This window comes from Chrysochloris asiatica, unplaced genomic scaffold (assembly GCF_000296735.1).
Source record: "Chrysochloris asiatica unplaced genomic scaffold, ChrAsi1.0 scaffold00128, whole genome shotgun sequence".
Classification (NCBI taxonomy): domain Eukaryota; kingdom Metazoa; phylum Chordata; class Mammalia; order Afrosoricida; family Chrysochloridae; genus Chrysochloris; species Chrysochloris asiatica.
In genome coordinates, this window is record NW_006408646.1 from 8,447,646 (window position 1) to 8,465,784 (window position 18,139).

General features: G+C 41.8%; 1 protein-coding gene across 1 annotated transcript in view; it reads left to right on the plus strand.

Annotated features, from left to right (window-relative positions):
* Nucleotides 1-18,139, plus strand: part of LIMK2 (LIM domain kinase 2) — a 98,411-nt gene that overhangs the window by 18,818 nt on the left and 61,454 nt on the right. Inside the window, exon 2 of the mRNA XM_006869267.1 lies at nt 10,713-10,812. Coding sequence (XP_006869329.1) covers nt 10,713-10,812 — 100 coding nt within the window. The remainder of the gene's footprint in view (nt 1-10,712; nt 10,813-18,139) is intronic.

Here is an 18,139-nt window from a genome sequence, read left to right on the forward strand (position 1 = left end):
ATGTTAAAAAAAAAAAAAAAAAACTAAAAAACTTTTTACAACATACGATATTTGTTCTTTTGTGACTGACTGATTTCACTTAGCATAATGTCTTCCAGGTTCAACCATATTGTGAGATGTTTCACAGATTCATCATTATTCTTCAGTGTTTTGTAGTATTCCATTGTGTGTCTGTACCAAGGTTTGTTTAGCCATTCTTCCGTTGATGGGCATTTAGACTGTCTACATCTTTTTGATATGTCTCTTGTAGAAAGCATATTGAAGGATCGTGTTTTCTTATCCATTCTGCTCTCTCATATCTCTTGACTGGTACATTTAATCCATTTGCATTCAGTGCAGTTACCAACAGGTGTGAAATGATTCCACCACTCATCTGTCAGTTTGTCATGTAGCTTGCATGGTGCTGTGATTCTGGAAGCTATGCCACCAGTATTTCAAATACCAACATGGTCATCCATGGTGGACAGATTTCAGCTGAGCTTCCAGATGAAGACAGACTAGGAAAAAGGAGAGATGGACTACTTCTGAATATTTACTCACTGAAAACCATATGAATAACAGTAGAGCACTGTCATATAGCACCAAAATATTAAATATTGAAACATGATGAAGAGCACCAGATATAATGCCAGAAGATGAGCCCCTAAGGTTGAAAGGCACACAAAATATGACTGGGGAAGAACTGCCTCCTCAAAGTAGAGTTGACTGTGATGACATAAATGGAAAGAAGCCTTCAGGAACTTTGTTTGCTGATGGGACACAACTCAAAAGGAAGAGAAACAGCTGTAATCACCCATTAATCTGAACATACAATGTACAAAGCATGAATCTAGGAAAATTGGAAATTGTCAGAATTGAAATGGAATGCATAAGCATCAATATCCTAGGCATTTGTGAGCTGAAATGGTAGTAGCCATTTTGAGTCTGACACTCACATGGTTTACTATGCCGGGAATGACAAATTGAAGAGGAATGGCATCTCATTCATCATCAAAAAGAACATTTCAAGTCGGTCTTGAAGTACAACACTGTCTGTGATAGGATAATATCCATATGCCTACAAGGAAGACCAGTTAATACCACTTTAATTAAAATTTACACACCAACTACTAAAGCCAATGATGAAATTAACAAATTCTACCAGCTCTGGTAACGTAATGGTACCAACTCTACCAGCTCTGGTATCGTAGTGGTTACGAGTCGGGCTGCCAACCTCAAGGTAAACAGTTCGAAACTACCAGCAGTTCCATGGGAGAAAGATGAGGTGTTCTGTTTCCGTAAAGATTTACAGCCTCAGAAGCCCTGTGCAGGGTTGCTATGAGTTGGAACCGACTCCACGGTACTTAACAACAACTAGCTTCTTCAGTCTGAAATTGATCAAGCATGCAATTAAGATGTATTGATAATTACTGGTGATTGGAATGCAAAGATGGAAACCAAAAGGACAGATCATTGGTTAGAAAAGATGGCCTTGGTGATAGAAATGGTGCTGGAGATCACATGATAGAATTTTGCAAGATTTCTTCTATGCAAATACCTTTTTTGGGGGGAGCATTGGAAAAGAATTTAATTTGGCTGCTGAGTAGAAATCAATAGTATATCTCTTTAAAAAGACAAAAACAGTGATGTTTAAACTCGAATAGCTGCACAGATGGAAATTCCCAAGAAGCCCAGGACCCTAGCCTTTGCACAGCCTCAAGCACCAATGACCTGCTTCTTTTCAACCACTTCCCCGTTGTACAAGAGGACGTGTTTGCAGAAATTCTCAATGGGTGACCCAAAGAGGAACCAGTTCACGTCTGTGATAAGAAGCTCCAAAGGGTTGTATTTAACTCAGGTGTATTTGTCGAAGAACATGGTATTCAGAACCTTCGTCTCATAGATGTACCATTTGATTTAGTCCAGAGCAGGATTATTTTCATGGTTCATTTTCAGGATGTAGCAGGCCCTTTCGGAGAGCGGCCTAGAAGCGATGTAGCTATGTTTGTAGTCAAAAACCATGGTGGAGGAGCAGGACCCTGCATGGACATTAATGATGGTGGTATTCTTTTCATTGTCAATTGTCACTGTCTCCTGAACATTGCCATCGTTGTTGACTGGGTTGATGATGTTATACACCTCATATCCATGAGACAATGCTCCAAAAGTGGCCAGCACTACCAGAAATATCACAAGGATTTTCACTTTGCCTTTGGAGAAGAAGAGCAAATTGGAGCAAATGAAGCTGCTCAGCACTACCGTTTATACTGGCTTCAAGGTGTGGAAATCTCTTCTTGAAACTATCAATTTGGAAAGGCCTCTTGCATATCACTGACATTCCCAGCAAACTCCTTTATCAGGATGGAGACCCAGCCACAAAACCTGTGTGGTAATCTTGGATTTTTTGAGATGATTCTTGATCTTCTGCAACTTTGCAATTTACTGATGCTGTTTATTAATTAATTAATTAATTAATTTCCCCTGCCCTCTGAGTTCAGATACCATTCTAACACTAGTTGTTAATTATCATCAAGTCGGTGCAAATACCTTTTTAAATAACATAGAATATGACCATACACATGGACCTGACCAGATGGAATACAAAGAAATCAAACTGACTACATCTTTGGAAAGAGATGGTGGTAAAATTCCATATCATCAGCCAGAACAAGGCCACAGGCAGACTAGAGCACCAGTTATCAATTGCTCATATACACATTCAGGCTGAAGCTGAAGAAACTTAAAACAAGTCCACAAGAGCCAAAATATGACCTTGAATGTATCCCACCTGAATTCAGAGATCATCTGAAGAACAAATTTGATGCACTAGACACTGAAGACCGAAGACCAGAAGAGTTGTGGGATAACATTAAGAATATCATATAGGAAGAAAGCAAAACATCATTAAGGAGATAAGAAAGAAGGAGAGGGCAAAGATGGATGTCAGAAGAGACCCTGAAACTTGCTCTCCAGCATAGAGATTCTAAAGCAAATGAAAAAAATGAGACGTTAACAGAGCTGAATAGAACATTTCAAAGGTCAGCTCAAGAAAATAAAGTTGTTGTTGTCAGGTGCCATCAAGTGGGAACCGACTCATAGCGACTCCATGCACAGCAGAACAAAACAATGTCCGATACTGGGCCAACCTCATTACCGCTGCCACACTTGATGCCATCAATGATGCCACCTGGCCGATCCATCTCGGGGGTCTTCCTCTTTTTCTCTGACCCTCCATCTTACCCAGCATGACATCCTTTTCCAGCAACTGTTCCCACCGGACAATATGTCCAAAGTATGAGAGATGAAGCTTAGCCATCCTGGCCTCCAAAGAGCACTCTGGCTGCACTTCTTCCAAAACAGATCTATTGGTTCTTTTGGCAGTCCATGGCACTTTTAGTATTCTCCTCCAACACCACAATTCAAAGACATCAATTCTTCTACAATCTTCCTTATTCACATCTATATGAGGCTATTGAAAATACCATGGCTTGGGTCAGGTGCACCTTAGTCCTCAAGCTGACATCTTTGCTCTTCAACACTTTAAAAAGTTCCTGTGCAGCAGATTTGCCTAATGCAATACATCATCTGATCTCTTGACTGCTGCTTCCACGAATGTTGATAGTTGATCCAAGAAGAATGAAGTCCTTGACAACCTCAATTTTTTCTCCATTGATAAGAATGTTGTTTATTGGTCCAGTGGTGAGGATTTTTGTTTTTCTGACATTGAGATGCAACCCATACCGAAGGCTGTGTTCTTTGATCTTCATCAGTAAATGTTTCAAGTCCTCTTCACTTTCAGCGATCAAGGTTGTATCATCTGCATATCGCAGGTTGTTAACGAGTCTTCCTCCAATCCTGATGCCACATTTTTCTTCATAGAATCCAGCTTCTTGTACAGCTCAGCATACAGGTTGAATAAGTATAGTAAAAGAACACAACCTTGTTGCACACCTTTCCCAATTTTAAAACATTCAGTGTTCCCATGCTCTGTTCAAACAGTTGCTTCTTGGTCCAGGTACAGATTTCTCAGAAGTACAATTAAGTGTTCTGGAATACTCGTACTTCTCAATGTTGTCCATAGCTTGTCATGATCCACACAATCAAAAGCCTTTGTGTAGTCAATAAAGCATAGGTAAACATCTTTCTGATATTCTCTGCTTTCACCCAAGATCCATCGGACATCAACAAAGTTAGGTATAATGAAATGTGCAAAGACTTGGACTTAGAACACCAAAGGGAAAAAACACACTCAGCATTTCTCAACATGAAAGAACTGAAGAAAAAATTCAAGCTTCGATTTGCAATATTGAAGGATTCTATGGTCAAAATACTGAATGATGCAGACAGCATCAAAAGATGGAAGGAATACACAGAGTCACTGTACCAAAAGGAAATAGTCAATGTTCAACAATTTCAATAGATTGTTGTTTTTAAGTGCCATTGAGTTGGTTCCGACTCATAGCAGCCCTGTATAAGGTTTCAGAGGAGTGGCTAGTGAGTTTGAACTGCCGACCTTGCAGTTCAAACTGACCTTGAGGTTGAGTACTTAACCTACAGCACCACACCAAGAGATAGCATATGATCAAGAGCCAGTGGTATTAAAGGAAGAACTCCGATGTGCACTTGAAGCCATTGGCAAATAACAAGGCTCCAGAAATTGATGGAATACAAACTGAAATCTTTCAACAAACTGAGGTAGCACTGGATACACTCACTCATCTATGCTAAGAAATTTGGAAGACATCTACCTGGCCAACTGACTAGAAGAGATCCATATTTGTGCCCATACCAAAGAAAAGTGACCCAACAGAATTCAGTCAGTAATCTTTGGACAATATCAGTAATATCACATGCAAGCAAAATTTTGCTAAAGGTAATTAAAAAACAGCTGCAACAGTACATTGACAGAGAACTGCCAGAGGTTTAAACCAGATTCAAACAAGAACATGGAAAGAGGGGTATCATTGCTGATGTCAGATGGATCTTGACTGAAAGCAGAGAATACCAAAAGGATGTTTACCTGTACTTTATTGACTATGCAGAAGCTTTCAATTGTGTGGATTATGACATGGAAAACATTGCAGAGAATGAGTATTTTATTATGCTCATGAGGAACATGTACATAGACCAAGAGGCAGTTGTTCAAACAGAGCAAGGAAACAGTGGCTTAAAATTATGAAAGGTGTGCACCAGAGTTGTATTCTTCCATCATACTTACTCATTCGTTTAAATCTCCTTTTGCTAATGTTTACTAAATCTTCCTAATTTCCACTTTTTTTTTTTTTTTTGATGTGCGAGTGTATTATTGTTCTTTGAGGTTACCTTGTAATTTATTAATTTTTTTCTCTGCTTAGGATATTCTGTTTTATCTTGAAAACTACTTGACTTCCCTGTCACTTAGAAGTTCTGAATCTACACTATTTCCTCTAGCTTTATAGTTGACTTCATTGTACATTGGTATCTCTTATTCCCTCACTGTCAGCTCTAATAGTAATTATTCACTATTGTACCACAAGAGTCCTATCTCTATCTCCTTTCATCAGACCCACCCGGACAGATTGGATACTACTCAGTGGAGATTCTACCGTCCTCCACACCCTCTGGATCTAGGCTCCCTCTTGAAAACTTGTAAGCCAGTCACTTCTTGCCTTTGTAACCCCCCCATTTTGGGTAGCCAATATCCAAGTTGCCCATCCCTGCTTACCCTGTGTACCAAGTGGGTGGGAATGATCCTCGCTGTAAAGATTTATTCCCTCTTTTGAGCTACTGCATCCATAGGTATGGGTCAAGTTCATCAAATTTTATCAGATTACTCTTTTTTCCCTTCCTCTTTCTTCTTCTAGTTGAGTGCTGATCATCTAACCATTGAAGCCAGGTCAAGTGGGTACTATCTGCATGTGTGGGAGTTCTTGTGCATATCCCCTCACTTCTTATCAGCTGGATGCTTCACTCTCCACTGTAGTCCTCTGTGGCTATGTCACTCTTTCAGGGCCCAGGAGTCCCCAGGTCTTGCCATACTGCTGGCCCACCAGGTCTCAACCCGGGTTCACAGGAGTCTATTGAACATGGTTGGACTTAGCTCACAGCTTTATTGCTGTTTTTCCCTACTTCCCCTTATTGGTGACCAACGTGGTCACCAGTCAGACCGCATGCCTGCTCATGTATTTCCCTTGAGTCTTAATCTTGGAAGGGGGTTTGTCCTGAGGGAACCCGACCTTGATGGCTTCTGGGTGAACATCAGTCAGTCAGACTGCCGTTATTGTTTCTGATTTTTCCTGTCGGTCTTTCTTTCAAGAAGTATCTTCAGTTCTTCTAGCCACTCCAGGTTGGTCTGCTTATCCTTTCAAGTGGAGATTTCCCACCTCAGAAGATTCTGGATGGGGCTCAGGATTCCACCTATGGTCTTATGTAATGCAAAGGCTCGACAGGAAGCCTCCTTTACTGGGCAAGTTGTAGCCCCATTTTAGGTATTCCAGTCAGTTATAGGAGTCCTGGTGTGGTGCTGTGGGCTAATGCATCAGACTGCAAAGTCATTTGAACTGCAAGGTCTATGGTTCAATCTTACCAGCTGCTCCTTGGAAACCCTATACAAGGTCGGAATCGACTCAACAGCACTTAACAACAATCAGTTATAGGTAGAAGATGGACTTACAAGCTTTCTGTGGTGATTCCCTTTGTTTTTTTGTTTTGTTTTGTATGTACACTGAAGCACTCAGGAATATACAACCATACAAACAACCAAAGGATATACCCTGCACTCCAGCCCCCTGGCCACCAGCACACAGCCCCTCTCCCTCTTTGAGTCTAGAGCCCCCAACTGCTTTGTCTCTCCACATCATCATCTCTGCCTCCATCTCTGGCATCACTGCTTCTCTGGATAGGGCCCCACACTCAGCTCTTCTCCCTTGATGGTCCCAGGGTCCTCCACTCCTGGACTGCAAGATCAACCACTCCCCTCCGTTTGTTACAAAACATCTCCCTTTACATTTGCAACACAAAATATCATTCTTTTGAATTATTTTTCAGTTAGTTCTATTACCCTTATTCCCTCAGAAATGTTTTCTGTCTCTGCATCTTGGTCATTTGTTTGAGACATTCTCTCTTGTTTCTTCATGTGAGCTAACATTGTCCGTTGAGCTTTTCCACTGTCTCTTCCCACAGATGTAGTCAGTTTGATTTCTGTGTAAGATCCATGTGTATAGTTGCATTTTATGTTGTTTTAAAAAGGTATTTACAATGAGTAAGTCATTGGTCTGGCAAAATTCTATCATGTGATCCCCAGCATCATTTCTATCACCAAGGCCATCTTTTCCAACTACTAATCCTTTCTCTTTGTTTTCAACTTTTGCATTCTAATCACCAGTAATTATCACATCTTGATTGCATGTTTGGTCAATTTCTGATTGAAGAATTTGGTAGAATTCTTCCAATTTTATCATCACTGGCTTCAGTGGTTGGTGTGTAAACTTGAATAATAGTGGTACTAACTGGTCTTCCTTTAAGCTGTATGGATATTATCCTATCACGGACAGCATTATATTTCAGATAGATCTTGAAATGTTCTTTTTGATGATGAATGAGATGCCATTCTTCTTCAGTTTATCATTCCTAGCATATAGTAAGTCATGTGATTCTCAGGTTCAAAATGGCCAATACCAGTACATTTCAGCTTACTAATGCCTGGAGTATCAATCTTTATGCATTCCATTTCATTTTTGACAACTACCAATTTTCCTAGATTCATGCTTTGTACATACCATGTTCCATTTAAAAATGGAGGTTCACAGCAGTTTCTCCTCATTTTGGATGGGTTGTGCCCCATCAGCAAATGAAGTCCCAGAAGCTTTGCTTCATTTGCCCTATCTCAGTCAAGTCTGCTTTGAGGAGGCAGCTCTTCTTACCCAGTCATATTTTGAGTGCCTTGCAACCTGAGGGACAGGAATTAAACATGCTGAAGTCCTGGTGTGGCACTGTAGGATAAGCACTGGACCTCAGAGTCAGTCCTTGGAAACCTTATGCAAGGTCTCTGTAAGAGTCAATTCAATGGTACTTAATAACAACAACAAACATGGCAGAATGGAAAGAACATGGGCTTTAGAATGAGCCAGACTTGAGACTGAATCTTAGATTTGTCACTTGACCTGTTTTCCTCCACCCCTGCTCCCAATTTTAGTTCCTTCATTCATTAAATGAGTATAATGCTATGATTCAAAGCATTCCCCATGCTAACATATAATACCTACTTCATAGGGTTGTTTTGGAAATAAAATGAGACTGGGTCTATGGCAGCATGTGCATAGCATTGTTCTTGGCATATGGGAGGTGTTTAAAGAAAGTTTGTTCTTTCCCTTCTATGTCCATAATTGGTCTTTCTCTGAGCTAAAATAGCACTTTGTTTCTAGTTCTGAAATAAAATCTAAGTGAAAAATTGCAATATGAAAGAGTAGTTCTAGGACTGTAATCATTGCAATGAAACAGTGAGTGTAAAACCGATGTTCTCCCATGTAATCTATCACTAAATCCACACACACAAAAAAAATTTTTTTTTAAGAAAGAAAGAAAGAGTGGTTCTTTCCCAATGGATTTGCTCCTTGAGGCCAGGTCTGATGTTTGCATCAAGAGGACTCATGCTGTTGGTTGATTGACTCAACTCCTGGACTGTTGTGTGCCATTGAGTCAAGTTCTGATCTCTACTGACTCTGTGTATGGTTTCTGAGGAGGGGCTGGTAGATTTGAACCTCCAACCTTGCAGTTAACACTCCAGTGATGGTAAAATCTGAGAACAAGGACTTTTGAGGATTAGTAAAAGGCAGCAATGTTTAGCACAGAGAAGAAAAGTATTTTGGGATTAACTTGGATCAGTGTTAGGAAGAATTGACATTGAAACGAGTGAGACCCTACTTATCTACTCAGAGCTAAAAGTTCTAAGAAAAGGTACATTTTGTATCAGTAGAAAAAAAAAGAACAGTCAGCTTTTAGGGGGGTGGAAATGAAATAAGAGTATTGCTGAGGGAAGATCTCACTACCTTCAAGAAAGATGAGCCAAGAGTTGAGCACATTGTTTAGACCCAAAATCCCTATGCTGAACCTCCTCCGTCTATGCTGAAGACAGAGCTGTAACACTGGAGATAGCAAAAGGTAATGAGAAGCAGCAGCAGAGAAACACTGGCAGCAGAGGGCTGGAAATGGGTGTGCCTAGGTATGGATTGAATCTCAATGTAAAGAAAACAAAAATCCTCACCACTGGACCAATAAACAACATTCTTATCAATGGAGAAACAATTGAAGTTGTCAAGGACTTCATTCTTCTTGGATCAACTATCAACACTCACAGAAGCAGCAATCAAGAATCAGGTGACATATTGCATTAGGCAAATTTGCTGCACAAGACCTTTTTAAAGTGTTGAAGAGCAAAGATGTCAGCTTGAGGACTAGGGTGCTCCTGACCCAAGCCATGGTATTTTCTTTTTTTTTTTTTAAGGTTTTTATTGTGGATTGAGTGAAAGTTTACAGGGCACATCATCAGTTTCACATTCAACCATTCATATGACTTGTTTCATTACATTGATTATAATCCCCTCCATACATCATCAGTTAACAGTGTTTCTCTCTATCCTCTTTAGCTTTTTTTTTTTTTTTTTTTGGGGGGTGGGGGTGGGGGAACTTTGCCTTTTTGGAATTTACAGTCTCAGCTTTTAGGGAAGGTTTTTACATTTATCTGTGGATATCCAGGGCTCATGTATGCGAGCCATGGTATTTTCAATAACCTCATATGCATATGAAAGCTGGACAGTGAATAAGGAAGACTGTAGAAGGATTGATGCCTTTGAGTTATGGTGTTGGAGGAGAATATTGAAAGTGCCATGGACTGCCAAAAGAATCAACAGATCTGTGTTGGAAGAAGTGCAGCCAGAGTGCTCCTTGGAGGCCAGGGTGGCCAAACTTCATCTCTCATACTTCGGACATATTGTCAGAAAGGACCAATCGCTGGAGAAAGATATCATGTTTGGTAAGGTGGAGGGTCAGAGAAAAAAAAGAAGACCCTCAGAAAGATGGATTGGCTAAGTGGCAGCATCAATGGGCTCAAGCGTGGCAGCAATAGTGAGGTTGGCCCAGGACCGGGCAGTGTTTCGTTCTGCTGTACATAGATAGGGTCGCTATGAGTCGGTACTGACTCAATGGCACCTAACAACAACAACAAGAAGCAACAGATTTGAAAAGCAGTTTCTCTCCACAGCATCTTTTTTCATATCATCTGATAAGCATCTTGATGCACCATGGCAGTGGTAGCAGTAAAATGGGCTCTATCAAACAGAACTGCTTTGAAACATTTACTTCCAGTTCAAAATGGCACTTTATAATAAGAAATTGAATCCTCCAAAAGGCAGATAATTTCAAGGTTCTCATTAGGAATCAAAGAGGAATGTTATGCTTTGCCTCATTTGCCATTTGAGAAAATATAATCTGGTGTAGTCACTACTATGTTAAATAATAATAATAATAAAATACCTTTTCTTATTAAAAGGAAAAGAGTATTGCTGAAGCCTTGGCTTCCCTAACCATGCATTGGTGAGCAAAGCATTGATCTTGTGAAAGAGAGAACTGGCCTGTAGCACCATCAGATGAGTTCTCTTCAATGTGAGATTCTCTGATGTAGTCTGATTCTACATGGTAGGACTCCTGCCCCTTTGTTCCTACTACTTTAAGTTTCACCTTCTTTGTATTGTGTGCAGGTGATGATGCCTGGAGGTGTCAGGGCTGTGGGGACCATGTTGCTCCTAGCCAGAGGAGGTACAGGACTGTCAATGAAGTCTGGCACAACTCTTGCTTTCGGTAAGTGGGCCTGCCCTCCTATCTTGTCTACAGGCCAGTCCCTAGTTCCTGTTCAAGAAGATGCAGAGACACAAGTGTCTGAAGTAAGAATTTCTGTCTCAGTTGGGGGTAAGGAATGTGCTGAGGAAGAACACATGGGCAAATTTCAGGTGTGGCTCCCTGAGGTCAGGTTAACTGGACCCTTGGGGGAGAGGAGCCACAAATGAGCCAGGTGCAACTGGAGGCGGAGTGTGGGAATGTGAGGAGGCCTGTGTGCAGTACCTTTGTTTTATAGCTGAAGAACCCGAGGCCCAGAAAAGGTGGCTTTCCCGTGGCTGCACTTCTGACAGTGTAGGTACCTCAAGGGCAGTTTGCAGCTAGCTTTCCTCCACTGCAGGAGCCTCCTTGGATTCTTGCTTTTTGTTATTAACTTTATTCTAGCACTAAGAATGTTGTTTTGAGACAGGTCTAGTGTTTTGAAAAGAACACAGAATATTAAGCCAGATTTGTCCCCACTGTCTGAGATTCTGTTTTCTCCTCTGAGAAAAAGGGATGCTGGTAATCTATCTCATGGACTTGTTAAGGTTGAATGAATTAATTCAAGAGTAAGTCAAAAGGTATTGCTACTCAGGTCCCACTCATACAGTCATGGGTTTATTCTAGACACAACGTGTTTAAGCATGTCTCTGTGATCAGTGGATGGCCGCAGACAAGTTTTCTCAGTAATTTACTTGTCTTAGTCTTGTTGGGATGCCTTCCAAAAGGCCCAACCAAAATACTGATTTCTTAGGGGATTTGCTGGGCTAGTTAAATTCAAAGTTGTGGAGACTTGTCTTTTGGGACTGTAAAGGGGTCATATTGATAGATTTTCTCAAAGCACACAGGACAATCACCAGGACATATCATAAAGAAAAGAACATTAAAAACTACATTGATTGAAAAAAAGGTCATAAAAGTTGCACTGAGGAATTTTTTTTTCCCATCACAACAGTGCACCTGCTCATTATTTGAAGGTAACAAGGGGCTGTCCTTGGAGAATTTAAGTGAGAAACCTTACTTCAGACTTCTTTTTATTCCCAAGTCTCAAAGAACATTTAAAAGGAACGTGATTGGAGTCCATCAAGGATGCCAGAACTGCCGATTTAACATGGTGTAAATCAAAGAATGCAGTATTCTTTGGGAAGGGTTAGAGAGATGGAAACATTAACTTTGAAAGTGTATAGACAGAGATGGAAACTATGTCAAGGAGCAGTAGCTTTATATTTTTTTAATTTGTTTAGCAGAGGTGTCTGTGGTTTTGTAGCAATACTTTTTGACTTACCCTTGTACATACAAAGCAGTCAGCACATGGTTGGCACCCACTGCATGATTATTCCCACCCCCACCCCCTCAAGACTGGACTCCTCAAAGGCAAGAGCTTGTCTTTATGTTTTCTGGTACATAAAGCTGTGCTTGGCCCATAGTCATTTGATGTCAGCGGAATGAAAGCAGCCGTTCACTCCGGAGCTGGGTAGGCATGTCAGGCCCCAGTGGACTGAAGTGATGGGGCTGTGCTACTGTCCTGAGACTGAGACACAACTGTACACAGGCACTATGAGCCTTGGATTCCAGCACCCACACACAGCTCTTGTCCCAAAGCATCCCCTATTGTTGATAGCAAGCAATTTAGTTTGACCTTTAAGCTCCTGACTCCACCCAGGAATTACATGGGGGGTTGGCCCAGAGAGAGTCTGGCCTCTGAGAGGAGAGTTGGCAAGGAACCAACATTGTTCTCCCCTTTCAGCTCTAACTCAGAGCTCTCGTCTCTTCTCTGAGGATCTGGTTGCCTTGGTTCCTCCTCCCTTATTCATAGGGAAGTTGATCTGTGTTTTGGGGGCAATTTAGTATGATTAAGAGCAGAGCATGTCAGACTATACGGGACCTTATAGACCAGCCTTTGTTTAGCAACTGAGGCTACTGGACAGGATCAAAACCCAACTGTTTGAGCTCCCCGATCTGTTCTTACCTTGGTATCCAACCCATCTGGTCAGTTTGTTCCTGGTGTTTTCCTGGTCCTATGTGTTTTTTTAATCCAAAACAAGCTAATCTTTGAAACTTCTGCATTTTCCTAGAATTAAAGAACTTCAAAACTAGGAGAAACTACCAACTGCATAACCCCATTACATTAGGAGTGAGAGGGCAGGAACCAAAGCCTTTGCTCAGAGTTACACAGTCAGACTAGATGATAAAAGCTCATTTGGTCAATTGTGTTGTTGTTATTAAGTGCTGTTAAGTCAGTTCCAACCCATAGTGACCCTGAGTTTTTGAGGAGTGGCTGGTGAGTTTGAACCACTGATCTTGCAGTCCAGCACATTAACCCACAGCACCACACTGGTGTCATTTGTAGGTCTGGTCAAATGCCAGCTTACTAGGGAGCCTCACACACACATGCAGGCATGGTAACCTCAGGTGTTTCAGACTATCACTGTATTCCGTACATTTTCAATGGCTGTGGTCTGTCAGAAGGAGATCACAAGGTCTTTCTTCCAAGGCACTTCTGGATGGATTTTAATCACCAACCTTCAGATTAGTTGCCAAATGCTTAACTGTTTATACCACTCTTTAGTATGGGCTTTAGTCTATGACCCTGTAGGATAAGCACTGGACTGCTAACCACCAGATCAGTAGTTCAAACCTACCATCCACTCCAAGAGAAAAAGATCCCATTAAGATTTACAGCCTCAGAAACCCTATATAAGGTTGCTATGAGTTGACACCAACTCAACAGCACACAACAACAATAGTAGTCAGTAGCAGCCATTCTTCTACTATGTTGTATGTGTCTATATGCATCTATGTTTATCTTTCTTGTTATGAACTCCTTGGTCATCTGATGCAGAGCCTCAGAGATTAAGGGGAACTTTAAACTACCCTGGCTCAATTATAGCCAAGATCATGCCTTTAGGAGAAGTAGGGCATCAGTCCTATCAGCAGCATCACCTCGAAGGCAGAGATTATTGAAGGAGCACATCTCCTGATTCCTGAGTTGTCCCATAGAAAGTCCAAGTGGATGAATGATGTGGTCCACTCAAGAGGTGCCTGGTAATGTGTCCTGGGGAGACTGGCAATTTTTGGAGTCAATTTGATTTTTTCCCAAATTGGAGGAAGATCCTCAGGGGTAGTAAGGACTGTATTTGTCTAACCCCAAAAGTAACCTGGGTTACAAGGTATTTGGGCCGTCGGCCTGGATGGTCTTTGAAGGTCTCTTCTACCCTTGCTCGGCTGTGATCCTTCCCTTTCCCTGAAGAAATTGTCCTTCATGGCCCCTTTCCAACCTTGTTCCTATCCAGCTGGACTATAGTTACAACTAAGGAAATGGCTTTTCTTTTCCCCTGCGCCCCCACACCCCACACACCCCCACCTTTGTTTTCCTAGTCACAGGGTGGGGCTGGATATTTAATGGAGAGATTGCTGGGGTTCAGCCCAAATTCCTTTCATGGCCTCCTCCTTACACTGCCCCATTCCACTATCTGGAACCAGGTAATCCTACCTCCGGTGACCTTCCACCCCAATTCTCAGAAGCCCAGCACAATAGGAAGCCATTTATGGCTGGAGCCTAGGACTGTACTGTGGAAGACAGCTGGCAAACCTGGAAATTTTGCCAATTGCCCATCTTTAACTGTGCTGGTGCAGTTGGACACCTCACCAGGATCCTGGACCCATGGCTAGCCAGCCCTCCTGTTTCCTAGCCTCAGCCTTCCTGACAGGACTGTATAGATTCTAAAGTACTTCTGGCCATTTGAGCAGAACCGTTGGCTCTAGAACTGGGACCATTCTCACTGATGGTGTCTGCACTGGCTCCCTGTCATTGGAGTGGCCAGGAAAGCAGCTCAAGTGTCTGTTGTTGTAGCTAAGGATAAAGCATGTGCCTTTTGGCACATCTGCAAACCTGAAGACCCTCAATAGGCTTTATGACAGTGGTCCCTTCTCTCCCTCATTGGTGGTGTTTGGCCAAGGAGGAGGGAAAAGCTGTTCCTATTAGTCTTTATGGCCCCAGTAGGGTCGATATTGCTTGACTTGATCCCTAATATTATCAGAGGGCAAATCCTTAAGGCTCCTGGGAGCTATTTTGAGTTATCTTTCTCAGGATCACGAGCACAAATTGATTTGGGCTTTGTCTTTTGAGAAGTTATTGCTAATGATCGCTCTGGAAATGGGCTCAGTCAGATAGAAGATAACGTTCACTTTATCAGACAACAGACTGTTTCCGCTAATTTGAGACTCTAGGAAGTCTGGTGAAGAAATGACACACATAAGAGCCAGAGACTGTGATGTAACGGACTGACTGGCAGTGGAGTCTTTTCTATGATACTTAAAGCCACACCACCTCCAATTCAGCAAGCACATTAGAATCTCAGTTACAGTACCAGGTGCCATTTATGGAGCGCTTCTGTGTGCCTGACACTGTCCTAAGCATTTCAAATACATATATATTCTCATTTAGTCCTGACAGCAACCAAACAAATGTACTACTGGTCTTATCTCGTTCATAAATAGGAAAGTAGACATTACATGTTCAAAGACAGAGTTTTTAAGTAACAGCTCTAAGATCTGAACCCAGGCATTCTGACACCTGGCTTCCAGCAGTCTCTTTGCCTCCTTGAATACGAGCAAGTCCTTTTATTTCACTGAGACTCACCTCCCACCTCAGTAATAAGGTGGTTAAACATGGACAGCCTACCCCCCACGGGTAGTCACAAATAACACTGAAGGGTACAGACTCAAGTTGTCAGTAAAAGTGCGGTTCAGTTTCTCCTGGGTCCCCAGCTCCTGTGTCACTGGAGCAACCCTGCCATCTGCTGTTGTATTGTGGATGTTGCTGCTGTAATTCTAAACTTTCTCTGGAAAGTGTTTGTTCATTTTCCCAGATTATCTCTGAGGAAACAGGCAGCCAGCAGGCCATGAAAGGCAGCTGTTGCACAGAGGACTGGGGCCTGCCTGCCTCCTGCCAGAGAAGGGGAAGAACAGGCAACTAGGCCTTCCTTTGCTTCAGTGAGGTACAGCAACATGACTCAGAGTGGGACTCCTAGGATGTAGCAAGAGCATGTGACCTTCATGCCCTAACCCTGCTCATTTCTTAGAATAGAGAACTAAGACCACATAGAAGCCTTACAGCTTCTGTCCAAGCCAGATGTGGAGAGATAGAGAGAGGTGGGGTGGGGATGGATATTTAAGCATTATATTGGGAACTTCATTTAGATAGTCTGATTCAGTCCTCACAATAACCCCCTACTCCCACCCCACCCCATCTCAAGCAGTGGGAGTCCCAGAAAGGCAAAGTGACTTGCCCAAGGTTGCACTGAGAGCTGTTAATTGAACTCAGGTTTTTATGGCTCCCCAGAGAATCCTCTTTCCACTGAGACTCCCAGGAGAGAGCAATAGACTTGGAATCAGAAAACCTGAGTTTGAGTCTTAGTTGAGCCAATCATTGGGTTGCTGTGTAACTGGGTTAAGTTCTTTAGCCACCATGAGCCTCCTTTTCTACTCTGTAAAGTGGGCAAAAATCCCTAAGTGGAGTAGTTGCAAGGATCAAAGAGGTCATGGATAAGAAAGTAGTCTGAAAATTTTCAGATGGTATAATGTGAAGGCCCATGGCAGTATTACTCTTCGTATATTAACTGCTCACATTTTGAGCATCATCTGCTATATTAAGGGTACTGAATTGAGGACAGTTAGGGATGCAGAGTTGATATATTAGCCTTGTCCCTAACTTGCTCCCTCAGATTCCTGGCAATAGGTACATGGAGAATCTGAAAGTGAGCACCAGCCTGGCTTCCATCAGTCACTCCCCTGAAACAACTTTCACTTAGAGAAGTTCCAGAGAGAAGCCTTGCTATTCAGGCCATTGGCCATTCTAAGTCCGTCCTGGTCTTATGTGACATCTCAAACTGTGCTAGAGATAATAGAGGAAAGTTAATGAGAGTTAGGAGCCACACGCTTGGGTTTATATCCCAGCGTCACCACTGACCAGCCACCTGACCTTGAGTCAGCTGTTAAACCTCTTTGCCAGTTTACTCATTTCCAAAAGGGGAAAACAATGGTTCCCACGTCAAAACATTGTTAAGTAATTGTCAAGTAAAAAGTCAGTGATTCCCTCGTCAAAAACTTGCTAAATAAAAAGCAAAAATCCCTGCCATCATCAAGTTGATTCCGACCCATACTGACCCTATAGAACAAGGTAGAACTGCCCCCACGGGGTTTCCAAGGATGTAATCTTTACTATGTGTATCATAACAAGCTATGGATGATATTGAAAAGAATGAGTATTCCAAAACACTTAATTGTGCTGATGAGGAACCTGTACATAGACCAAGAGGCAGTGATTCAAACAGAACTAAGGGATAGTGAGTGGTTTAAGATTTTTAAAAAAAGGTGTGCATCGGGGTTATTTCTCTTCTCTTTATTTATTCTATCTGATGCTGAGAAAAACTCCAAGAAGCTCGATTATATGAAGAAGAATGTGACATCAATATTAGAGGAAGACTCATTAACAACCTGCAATGTGCAGATGGCACAATCTTGCTTGCTGAAAGCGAAAAGGACTTGAAATGCTTACCTGATGAAAATCTAAGACCAGGCCTTCAGTATTGATTGTACCTCAATGTAAGGAAAACAAATATCCTCACCACTGGACCAATAAATAACATCATGATACATGGAGAAAATATTAAAGTTGCCTAAGACTTCATTTTGCTTGCATCCACAATCAATGCTCAGGGAAGCAGTATTCAAGAAATCAAACAACAGCAATGAAACGAAATACAATAGGATGAGTGTAAAACCGATGTTTTCCCATGTAAACTATCACTCAATTCACAATAAAAACTTACAAAAAGACAAAGATATCAAACAACATATTGCATTAGGCAAATCTACTACAAAAGACCTCTTTAAAGTGTTGAAGAGCAAAGATGTCAGTTTGAGGACTTAGGTGCACCTGACCCAAACTATGGTGTTTTCAGTCACCTCATATGCATGTGAAAGTTGGACAATGAATAAGGAAAAATGTAGAAGATGATGCAATTGAATTACTGTGTTGGTGAAGAATATTGAAAGTACTATGGACTGCCAGAAGAGCCAACAAAGCTGTCTTGGAAGAACTACAGCCAGAATACTCTTTAGAAGAGAGGATGGTGACTGTCTCTTGTACTTTGGACATCAGGAGAAAGACATCATGCTTGGGAAAGTGGAGGGTCAGCACTGTGGCAGTAACAGTGGGCTCAAACATAACAATTGTAAGGGTAATGTAGGACCGGTTGGTGTTTGTTGTTGTGTGTAGAGTCGCTATGAATCAGAACCGATTTGAAGT